The sequence below is a fragment of the Diceros bicornis genome, chromosome 14, assembly GCF_020826845.1.
Source record: "Diceros bicornis minor isolate mBicDic1 chromosome 14, mDicBic1.mat.cur, whole genome shotgun sequence".
Taxonomy (NCBI): Eukaryota; Metazoa; Chordata; class Mammalia; order Perissodactyla; family Rhinocerotidae; genus Diceros; species Diceros bicornis.
Window position 1 is genome coordinate 21,476,133 of NC_080753.1, and position 12,129 is coordinate 21,488,261.

Sequence of the window (12,129 nt, forward strand, 5' to 3'; positions counted from 1 at the left end):
CCTCACCTCAAACAGCCCCAATCACCCCAAGTGATTTTACTATTTATTTTAACCCTAAATAAAAATATTTTCAAATCTGCTTTCTGTAAAGAGAAATTGGCAGTCAGAGAAGAGGAAACTGAGGCCATTTTCTGCATTTGAGTGCCTGAAGCACCCTTTCTCCTTCCCATCCTATCCTGGCCTCAGAAACATCCCCGAAGACCACCATTAAGAATCCACAAGGCAGCCTAGTGGTCCTTGAACCACAATTTGCATGCCATTGGCAAAATGCCTACACAGATTCTGGAATTCAAAAAATGCAGACTCTATGAAGAAACCACGTGCCATGAAACTCTCATCTAGTACATTTCAACATTTTCATAAACATGAAATCTTGGAAGCCATTGTCTAGATAATCCAGCTCAGCACTCTTTCTGTAAATTAAACTCACAGGAATCAGAGGATGAATAGAAAGGTACCAAAGTTCTGTAAATGTGCTCTCTTGGCTATAGAAAAAAAGCTCCTTGGTACCACTGAGATCCCTCCTTAGAGAAAACAGGCTAGCATTGATCTACATTGTTTTGAGTGACTAGTGTTAACTTCTTGGCTCCTGCTCCCACATTCTGACTGACCTGGGGTCAACTTGGAGGGCTTTCTTTATCACGAAGGCAAGCAATTCTGAAAAACCAGTGAGGAAGGCCAAGGAAGATCAAACACTTCACTGTAGTTTTCCCTCAAGAACTGCAAAGGCAATAATCACCTCAGGTCTATTTTTCTGAAGTTGTCTTCAGCAAAGAATTATACTCTAGTATTATACCCTAGTTCATTATTTCAATCAAAGTACATTTAAATTAGAATTTTAAGGATACCAACCTCAAGCCTCTTTTCAAGTGACTCAATTCTGTCCTTTTTGCTAGCGAGGTTGGCCCGTGTGTAGCGGCTCTGCCCAGGAAGATATAAAACTTGACTGTAGCATTCTTCCCACACCTGGTTATAAGCTTCACTTGAGAGTTCTCCGTGGCTCATTCCTTGTTTCACCACTTCCATCTCCTGTACCAGAATGTCCTGGGCCTGTTTACAATAATAATTTCAGGAAGTTTGAGTAATACAAATACTTGCCACCAACAAGGAGCTTTAAAAGACTAGTTTTTCCTCCTCCTCACAGCAAAAGCAAGGAGTTTTGGTTCATTGGTTGTTTTTTGGAAGGGAGGAACAATACCTAAGCAAAATGAATTAAGCAGCCTATAAGGCAATGCAGACTGATCCGAAAAGCCAACATCCACGTATCCCTGACAATATAAAAGTTCTTTGCCTTCACTCATTATAACAGCAGCCACCATTTCTCAGGTATCTACTATGTGCCAGGAAGTAGATTTAAAAGTTTTACCTACCTTATCTCCAAACATCACAACCATCTTACGAAGCAGCCATTTTAAAGATGACGAAACTAAGGCTCAGAGAAATTAAACTACTGGTTCCAGACCACATCGCTAGTAAGCAGACAAGACTGGATCATGCTCAGGCCAAACAGCACCAACCCTTGTGTGTGCTCCTTCCACTCCACCATCCCTCCCTACACTTCAGACTTCACAGGATCATGAAGGGGAACAAGGCATTTTTCTGCTACATGGCTTTTTTCTCATCCGAAGGAATGCCCCTGACACTGCGAGAGAATGAGATTGGGGGCACAAATCAAATAACGATGGATCATAGACCAACTCTTGTTCACTACTAAAGAAACAGTTTAAGATGACGGAATGAGGGCCGGCCCCGTGGCTTAGCGGTTAAGTGCGCGCGCTCTGCCGCTGGCGGCCTGGGTTCGGATCCCGGGCGTGCACGGACGCACCGCTTCTCCAGCCATGCTGAGGTCGCGTCCCACATACAGCAACTAGAAGGATGTGCAACTATGACATACAACTATCTACTGAGGCTTTGGGGGAAAAATAAATAAATAAATAAAATCTTTAAGATGACGGAATGAGGGGAATGGAGATGGACAAGCCTGGGTTCAAATCACAGCTTTACCATTTATGTGGCTGTCTGAACTTGCTTAAGTTCTCTGAGCCCATCTCTCATCTGTAAAATGGGGATCATACCTACCTGACATGTTTGCTGTTAGGATTAAGTGACACAATATATATAAACAGCCTAGCCCAACATGAGACACACAGACTCCATGAGCACACCACATGAACTTTTTCCAGAACTTTGCTTCATGGCTCATGAAAAACTGACAACCACTTTCTGTGCTTTACAAAAAGCTTTCATCATTCCAGTAACATCAGAAAATAAACACAGACCAAAATATATAAAATCAACATAAATGATCAGCATACAAAAAAATATAAACAAAAAAACAGAAAATCATGTCTACAGAAGACAAAAATTGGATACTTTTAAATGATAGCTCTTAGGGGAAATAAATAAACCAAACCAATTTAAAATACTTAATGAAAATCTGAAACTTTATTATAAGAGAAATGGTATTTCATTCTGAAACTGTATATAGTAAAAATTCACAAATTCACCTTTTGCAATTATTAGGAGAGAGTACAGCTAAGTTATTTTTAAACTGTCCATAAAGAATTTGCTAAGTAAACAGCTGCTTCAAATTCTTTTTGGAACAAAGAGGAATATAAATAGATAAATAAAATATGGGAGAATATTCAACTACTTTGTAATGGTTTCAAATAATTTCAAAGTACTACTTACATTATTATTTTCAAAAATTTTATTGGACTCTATCCCTTACAGAACTGCTGTACGCAACAATGGGATCCTTATTTCAGGTTTCCATAGATACAATAAATTTAGGAAATCTTCCCCTTGTATTTTCACTCCATAAGGAGGAAACTGTTCAAGTATCGAGTTCACAGTCTAGTTCTTAACCCCAGATCAATGATTAAACGTGCCTGCCACAGCACAAGCACGCAAGAGATGGCAGCTTCCCATCGCACTTAGCACAAGACAGTAACTCAAAGCTACTCAGGAGTCAGGGGCAAGCTGCTGACATATAAATCTAAATCCTCCTCCCTTTCTCTATTTTCTAAAAATCTTGTACTAAACATGTATTATTTATGCAATAAGGAAAACAGAAAGTAAGAAGGAGAGGGAAAGTGCAGGAGAGAAAATACAAAAAAGAATCTGATTTGTTTTCTCCCAAGTATGCTTTAGCCCCTTCCAATCAACGGGTCCATCACTGCCCCTCAAGGCTGAAGACTAAAGACAAAAGACTTTTAAGCTAGTAACCACTCAGTTTCCAACCATAAAACCAACTGTATTTTCTTATACCAACGTGCAGATTTCTATTCACAATCACAGCTATTTGCTCCATCAAAGCAGAAAGAACAAAATGCATATGAAGGAAGAGGCAGAACAGACTTTACACAAGAAAACGTTTGTTTATTTCCTTATCCAAAAGGATAGGGGAAATCACGTGAGGGGACTAAATTCAGTAAAAATATTTCCTTTCTTTGAATAGGTGAAAGTTTTAATCTATAAACATTTTTAATATATTCTTGCTTTTTCGCATTACTCCAAATAAGTGAGGTTTAAGTGCTAAAGGCATTCAATTCTATTCAGAGACAGCAAAGTTAAATACAGAAAACAGCAATTGTAGCAACTGTCAATCAGGCATACACCTGTGAAACAAAGATATCTTGCCGCCAAAGCCAGTGTTTATCTGATAACAGTCTACCACTGAACAAGGGGACAGTGGTGAAGGAGTAAAGTGTGTCCTTTTCATAACACTTAATATGAACATTTATCTCCTAACCATGTATTGCAGTTGTTTATGAATATCAATACGGGAAAATAAGTTAACGTTTGTCCATGATACACAGTATCTAACAAACACTTAAATCTCAAGACAGAAAAGTCCTGCTCAATCATACCTTTTTCAGTTCTTCTTTGGAGAATTTTTCATAAGGGTTATGCTCCAGATAAGCAATGTGCTCTGAATTATTGGTACCAAATCCTACAGTTTTTCCTTTTTTATTTCCAGATGGTTCATAAGGGTGATGTAGAAGGTCATAATGAAGCATTGTAATCATTTCTTTTTTGATTAGTTCTTCACTCTTCTGTAAATCTGTTAGAGGTGGTTCTACATTTAAAGGTCTTAGAATAGTTTCATTTACCTAAAAATTTAAAACAAATACAAATTACCAAACATATTACTGCAACATACTCACGTTACTACTTGTGCTAGGCAGGAATTAAATAGCAGTTTTACATTTTCAAAAGAAATTCTTTTTTTTCCCTTCTAAATTCTTATTTGTACCAGTGAAATATTTAAAAGAAAGGATCTGGGAACTACTTTATTCCAGAAAGTAGATGAAATTTTGTTTTATAGACACACTGAAAAGTGTGAAAAGTGTGATATGAAAAGTATCAATCGCATAAAAAGAAAATTAAATGTCCTAAACCAGAAATTCTAACACTTACTTCTGATGGTCTTGGCAGATCTTTCTGGACAGCTTTGTGCATTCGTTTCATTTCCTTTACACGCTCCGCTTCTCGTATGGCCTAAAAAATTATGTTTATACCCGTTAGTGCAGCTATACAATATTTGACACATTTCAATAAAGTTGAAAACACTTTAGTCTATAAGAACACGTATGTTCAAGAGTTAAAGCTGTAGAAATCTGTGTAAGTTTGTAGAAAGGCAACAGAAGGCAACAGAAACTCATCAGTATATTCATTCTCTTATTACAATAGAAACTAAGAACTTGCAATGTCTACCAGAGCATTCTCCAAATTTACATGGCTCCATCCATCAGATAATCATTCTTTCCCTGTCTAAATGAGAATCCTAAACCTAGAGGGAACTCTTAACTATTTATCCTGCAACACTACCCTTCATTTCCAACCCAAAAGCTACTGATTTTTAATTTAAAAAGCCAGCCAATGAAGGTATTGTTTCCTGATTCTTAAATCATGAATAATGTGGGGTAACACATTCAAGTTTCACGCCATTGCTGAGAGTAAACGTAACTCAAAGTAACTAAGAGAACTAAACACAAAAAGTATTATCCCATATTCCCCACCAAAAAGCACATTCACATGATTTCCCTCTAAAATATGATTTCCACTGATGCCATTCTCACTCCAATCCCATGAAATTATTCAATTTCTAAAACAATCCTGAAATGGACTGCAGCAAGAATTACTGAAAAGGGTCATATTATCTCAGTTCTAGCTCACCACCTTCCAGCCATGAGACCTGGGAAAGTTAACTTAATTCACCTAAGCCTGTTTCTTCATTTCTAAAATGAAGCTAATATCTATCCTATTCAAATCACCAGGTTGTTATGCGCAAATGAGAAAGTAATTAACTATAAGATATATTAGTACAAGGTGTTACTAATATTCGATGAACTCTCGCTAAATTTCCAAATATATATTTTTTATTACTTTACACTGAGCCAAAACCATTTAATCAACCAATCCAAGATGTATCTGTTTTCAAGACTGATCAATAACATCTTTTCTTGGCTAGGGTGAAACACAATGTCTAAAAGACTACTTATGTATATTTTAAAGAAGCATAATAAATTTGACACAGGGTATTTAAATTGCTATATACATATACATTTTAAGAATGCCTATCAAGATATTCTGAATATATTATTAATTACATGAGTATATATTGTGGCATAAGTAATTTATTTTAGGGTAATTCTTCTAAATATTGAAAAAACTGTTAAGGAGCAATCTTGAGACATTTAATTGCCATTCTTCATTGTTTCAGCCTATTGACACATTCAGCAAACTCACGCTGCCTTTCTAGCACAATACCCACCTGCTTTCGTGCATCTACGTCAGCAGCATCTTCAATGTAAGTATCATCTATTTCACGATCTTCCAGCTCCTTCTCAGCATTTTCTGGTAGAACAATTTCAAAGTCATTCTTAGGGGCAGGAAGGCCCAACAACCCTAAACGGAGGTGCTCACGAGACTCTCTTTCCTGTAGAAAAGAATTGGTCCTTCTCAATTCATACGCATTAAGTGTTCAACCAATATTCTATAAGAGTTTCTGAAAAACAATTAGCCTAATTTTAATTCTAGAAAAATGAACTCTGACTTCAGAGCTGAGACAAGTTTTTTGTTTAACTTCTATCTCCGTTTCTTCCCTACATTAAGACCAATCAAAAACTCAGATTTGTGATCAATGAAGTTACTCTGGGACATTCTAATAGAAAGTCTGGGAATTACCTCTACAGGGGCAGAAAAATGTTCTTTAGATTTCCATTTAAGGAAAACATTTTTGACACTGAAATTTAACAGCAAATGAAAAAAACAAGTTCAAAATTCAATTTGTCCTTGGACTAATAAAACCTAATCTGTAAAGATGTCTGAATGTGTGTGTGTGTTTATCTTTAATGGAAATACCAGATCACAGGCAGGCCAAAGAAAACAATCCATAGTTCCCAAAAGAAACTGCCTGGTACCCAAAGTTTTCCCCAATACATCCTCAGCTCACCTTTCTAGGCTTATTCCCCACTGCTCCATTACACATATGCTAGGTGTGAGGAGTTGCTATGTCCAAAACACGCTCCATGCTTATCATGTTGTGGCCTCCGTCTCAGACAGCACCCACCCTCCTTCTGAACATATCTCCTCAATGAAGGCTTTCCTAGTATCCACCCAACAAATGTGATTTTCTTTCTTTGGCCACCCTAAGATGTTGATCTTACTCACAGGGCTTATTCTGATCTTATATTACAATTATTTTTGGACTTTGTTTAGTACTGTGAGAGTATCTCTCCAGAGTACAAACCTCTTTAAGACAAAGGACATCTTGACTCAACTTTAGATCCCCTAAAGTGTCCGGATTCATGCTTTGCACACAATAGATTCTTTTGTTTAATTCTTATGTAGCCATTCAGAGTTGACATTAGTTGATATCAATCTGGGCATTAAAAAAACATTCTAAACTAACCAAATCTATACATGAAGTTAGAATTAACTTGTAAACTGAAAACAGGCCAACATCATTGGAACTCATTAAAAAAAAAATCTCTGGGCCAGCCCAGTGACACAGTGGTTAAGTTCAGCGCGCTCCACTTCGGCAGCCTGAGGTTGACAGGTTCGGATCCCAGCTGTGGACCTAGGCTACTCATCAAACCCTGCTGTGGCGGTGTCCCACATACAAAACAGAGAAAGACGGCACAGATGTTAGCTCAGGGCCACTCTTCCTCAAGCAACAAGAGGAAGATTGGCAACAGGTGTTAGCTCAGGGCCACTCTTCCTCATAAAAAACAAAAAACAAACTCACAATGATTTCCTGTGGCATCAGATAATAAGGCCCAATAGTAACATAATAAAAGCAATAAGATGGGCAGAAGCAAAACTGTAACTTTTATAATTAGCTTTCTACACTACCTTGCAAAACATACAAAAGAAAACTTCACCAAGATCAGCAATAAACATCGAATTAACTTGGTTCTGAAATCTAGACTGTCCTTCTAAAAGTACAGAGGAAACAAGAATCAAGGCTCAAAACCTAATTTATGAAGCATTTGAAACCCAAAATTCATTTCACAGAAATAGAAAATCAAAATAAATGTATCATCAAGAAAGTAAAGTATTAATTAGTAAATGATAAAAATTAAAATCATAAAAGAGATACAAGGCACATTACTACCAGCATAATCAATATTCACAAACATATTAAGAATAAGAAAAAGTAGGCTTTTCAGACCAAAAGGTTCCCCTTCTCAAGTCCTGCAAATCATTTTCCTTTTCTGGTGTCCACAGGTATATAGATTCTTGAGATATATATAATACACACTGACAAGGTGGAAAACTTTAATTTGGCAACCGTGAGATATAAATTTTTTGTGTGTGTGTGTGAGGAAGATTAGTCCTGAGCTAACATCCATTGCCAATCCTCCTCTTTTTGCTGAGGAAGATTAGCCCTGGGCTAACATCCATGCTCATCTTCCTCTACTTTATATGGGACGCCACCACAGCATGGCTTGATGAGAGGTGCTTTGGTCAGCGCCCAGGATCTGAACCCACAAACCCCAGGCCTCTGAAGCAGAGCACGTGAACTTACGTGAACTTCACCGCTACGCCACCAGGCCGGCCCCTAAAATTTTTTTTAAAAAAAGAGGTTTAAGAGATAATTGACATGTACCATCTGCTTCACATAGGAGGGATCACTATAGTCGGCCATTCCATCCTCGGGATTAATGTTTAACTTGTCTCGAAGAGGAGTTCTACCCGGGGTGGAGTTAATAACTGGTTTGGGAGTTGTCCCACTCCGGGGAGTCAGTCCTTCAGATCCATGAGAAGGAGTCCTAGAAAAACAGAAATTCCAATTAATAAAAGTGCCACTTTTATCTAGATTGTGCTTTCAAATGTTTTTCACATGAATTATTTAACAAGGAAAGCAGAAAATAAAGAAATAAAGATTCCAGAAATTCTGTTTGCCTACCTGGTTTTAAGAAAGTTAAAATAAAGGTTTACTTCAGCTAGCTTATTTACCCACAGTATTTTTAATTTAATGACTTCAAATAAAGTCACTACATTTGCCATTTTCTTGTCTTTCTAAATTAAGTCCACCAAACATTATTTCAACCTTTTTGTGACACATTAGGGAGGATAAGAACATATAGTGGGCAGAGAGGTCAGCCACCACACTCAAAGACCCCAAATAACTCTTTTTGAGTTCAGCGTCTTCATCTTATCATTTGTTTCCTCCCTGCCTATAGCTGCTGGTTATCACGTCATTATCACATTGTCATCAGTATGCATACTTTAAGTAGTTTCTCCCTTTACATTTTGTTTGGAAACCAAACATCAGGCTTTTAGAATCACATCTAAATAAGAACAGCTAGTAGCGAGGGCTAAGAGACTCTCCTGGGAATAAAGTCCATAGACTTTGCAACTTATATTTTAATTGTTCAAAGCCTTTTTTTGTTTGCTTACTTCCTGTATCTTGGCTGTGTTCCAGACAGATGGTGCTGCCAGAGAGCTGTTCCCAAGAGGTGAGGTTATCGTATAAGACACGGTCCCTGCCCACAAGGAGCTTACAATCTAGTCGAGAGACAAGACACACACAGGAAAAGAGGATTAGGCTCTCTTACCAGCCTTGCAAGAAGTGTTTAAATATAAGGATTTGGCTGCCAGTGCTTCTTGATCCTGCTGCCACGTACAGTTCTAGCAGTCTGAGATGTTTCCTATACTACACAACCAGTAGGAGGACATACTCTAACATTTAAAATTAAAAGAAAGCCCAAATATTTCCAACCCTTAAAAGCTCAAATTCCATTTTAACACAACTTGCTACTATAACGTTTATGTCTTAAAAAATTCTCTTAAAAAAGCCGCAGTTTAAAACAAAGAATTGTAAACAAATATTGAACTTTCAACTCCAGTTAATGATACGCAGGAGGAAATGTTTACAGATGAAATGGACTGATATCGGCAACTTACTTTGAAACGCATTAAAAAATAAGATGGATTGATAGATGGATAGATACGTGATAAAGCAAATACAGTAATACATTAACAACTGTAGAATTTAGGTGGTGGGTATATGGATGTTTGCTTTACCATTCTTTCAATCTCTCTGAATGCTGGTAATTTTCATAATGAAATGTTGGGGGGAAAGCAGTAGTTAACACATGCATAAAAAGGATTACAATTTTTATAAAATTCACCTAATGATCATTAACAATGGATTGAGTTTTCTCTTTTAAATCAGACAAAAAGTATTCAGAAACAAGTGATAGCATCACAAACTGTGAAAAAAGAAGAGCACTCCAGAGTACTTAACCACTTCCTGGACACTGTTATGTTATTTACTATTATGAGTGAGGAGAAATCAAAAAGACAAGTTGATCCCTTATTTCCATTCTCTGTCAACATTACCAAAGCAAGTATGTTGTTCAAATCCACAGATTCAAGTTTTTCTACAACAGACAACATTTGTTTATTTACAATACCTGAATGGGGTAGAAAGAACTGTATTTGGAGTCTGTACAACCTGCCGCTGAGGAGTCACACCTGAGAAGTCACTCTCGTGCAAAGGGGTGTTAAGTCCACCTTTTAATGGGGTGTCCACATTGGTCAGAGCCATGAGGTTCTGGGCTTCCTGATTAACGAGAAAGTAAAGAAGCATGTTTTAACAATTTAGACAAGACAGCAGAATCTTCTCTTCTGGTCCTGTTATTCAAATCTTAAAGCAGCCAGAATTTTTAGACAATTTCTCAAAGAAACCCATGAAAGAAAATGAATACTAGGCCATAGCTGAATTCAATACTTCCATTCCTTCTGTCAACCTAATAGCACATCAGGAGTTTCAGAAAAATGTTTTATGTACCAAGAAACACTTCTGTAGCCTCCCATATGAAATAACCATTACTCAAAAGCTTCTCCTATAATAACTAAGAATTATAAGTAACTAACAACTATAAATAACTAAGAACTCAAATTTCTCAATGTGAGCTTAGGCTAATTGTCAGAACGCCCATGCTTTAGTCTAGCTTTATCACTTTCCCCACCCCGCCCCCCAAAGCCCCAGTAGACATGTCATAGCTGCACTTCCTTCTAGTTGCTGCATGTGGGACGCGGCCTCAGCATGGCCGGAGAAGCGGTGCGTCGGTGTGCGCCAGGGAGCGTGCACTTAAACACTAAGCCACGGGGCCAGACCTATCACTAATTCTTTATCTAATCTTCATTAGCCTCTCTGAGCCTCAGTTTCTTTTACTGGGAAGTTAAGACACTAGCAACTAACCTATTCACATCACAAGAAAACTCATGAGGGCAGGCTCCTTTCTGAAGACTTGCCTGACCTCTTTAGGGAGGACTGACTATGCTCTCTTTAGTCCCTCCACTTTAACCCTGCACTCATTACTATCACTGCACCTACAATCTCTTAATCCCCAACTCAGGGCCTGTGAAACACCATTATTTTCCAAAAATAGTAACAAACATATCTCTCATCTCACATGTTCTTCTTATAATGCAACCTCTCATATGCTCTTCTTATAACCCAACCTTGATACTCCTTCCATCAAGAGATGGGGTCTATGTCCCCTCCTCTTGAATCTAGGTGGGCTTATAACTTGCCTGTAATTAGCAGAATGCAGCAAGTGACACTGCTCGACTTCCAAGGCAAGGTTAGAAAAAATGCAGCTTCCCACCACACTCACTACAAGACTCACATTGGAACCCTGAGACACCATGGGAGAAGTTCAACTCTTTTGAGGCCACCATGCTGTGAGAAAACCCAAGCCACATGGAGAAGCCACACACAGATTTACTCCACATTCGCAGGTGAGGACTCAGCCCACAGCCAGCAGCAAACACTAAACAAGGAAAGATGAGGACTGCAGCTCCTATCTGTCAAGTCACCCCCAAAGGCTGAGCCTTCCCAGCTGAGGCCCTAGACATCATGGGGCAGAGACAAGCCATTCTTTCAATGTCCTGTCTGAACTCCTGACCCACAGAAACCATCAGCATGATACAATGTTTTAAGCCACTAAGGTTTGGAGCAAAATGAAGATAACTGGAACAAAGCTTATTCCATTATTCTGCATGTCTTTATGCGTTGAAAGAACTCTGAATTTCACATTATCAAAGTCCTGTATGTATTCTTTTGGCTATCCCAAATACAAAAGCATTTTTCCCCATCTAGGCTCCCAAAAGGCTGGCCAGCTTTATGTCCTCCAGGCAGGAGATTAGAAGCTACTTCTCTGGGGAATCCAACAAACCCAAGAGAAAAGATCTAGCAATACTGACATCAAGAATTGCCCAATGAGGGGCTGGCCCAGTGGCGCAGTGGTTAAGTTTGGCGCACTCTGCTTCGGCGGCCCAGGCTCACGGGTTCAGATCCCAGGCATGGACCTACACCACTCGTCAAGCCATGCTGTGGCAGCAACCCACATACAAAAATAGAGGAGAACTGGCACAGATGTTAGCTCAGGGCTAATCTTTCTCAAGCAAAAAAAAGAAGAAGATTGGCAACAGATGTTACCTCAGGGCCAACCTTCCTCACCAAAAAAAAAAAAAAAATGAATTCCCCAACAAAACACCCGGGGCTGGCCCCATGGCCTAGTGGTTAAAGTTCTGCACGCTCCACTTTGGTGGCCCAGGTTCACAGGTTAGGATCCTGAGTGCAGACCTACATCACTTGTCAGC

At 38.6% G+C, this 12,129-nt stretch overlaps 1 protein-coding gene across 3 annotated transcripts in view; it reads right to left on the reverse strand.

Moving 5' to 3' along the window:
- Window positions 1–12,129, reverse strand: part of CDC5L (cell division cycle 5 like) — a 44,350-nt gene that overhangs the window by 14,472 nt on the left and 17,749 nt on the right. For 2 of the 3 annotated variants that reach the window (XM_058554237.1, XM_058554239.1), the window contains exons 9-14: window positions 9,933–10,081; window positions 8,120–8,282; window positions 5,780–5,944; window positions 4,423–4,503; window positions 3,873–4,115; window positions 853–1,050 (exon numbers count right to left, since the gene is read on the reverse strand). In XM_058554237.1, coding sequence (XP_058410220.1) covers window positions 853–1,050; window positions 3,873–4,115; window positions 4,423–4,503; window positions 5,780–5,944; window positions 8,120–8,282; window positions 9,933–10,081 — 999 coding nt within the window. The remainder of the gene's footprint in view (window positions 1–852; window positions 1,051–3,872; window positions 4,116–4,422; window positions 4,504–5,779; window positions 5,945–8,119; window positions 8,283–9,932; window positions 10,082–12,129) is intronic. The other variant, XM_058554238.1, reaches the window with a different exon arrangement.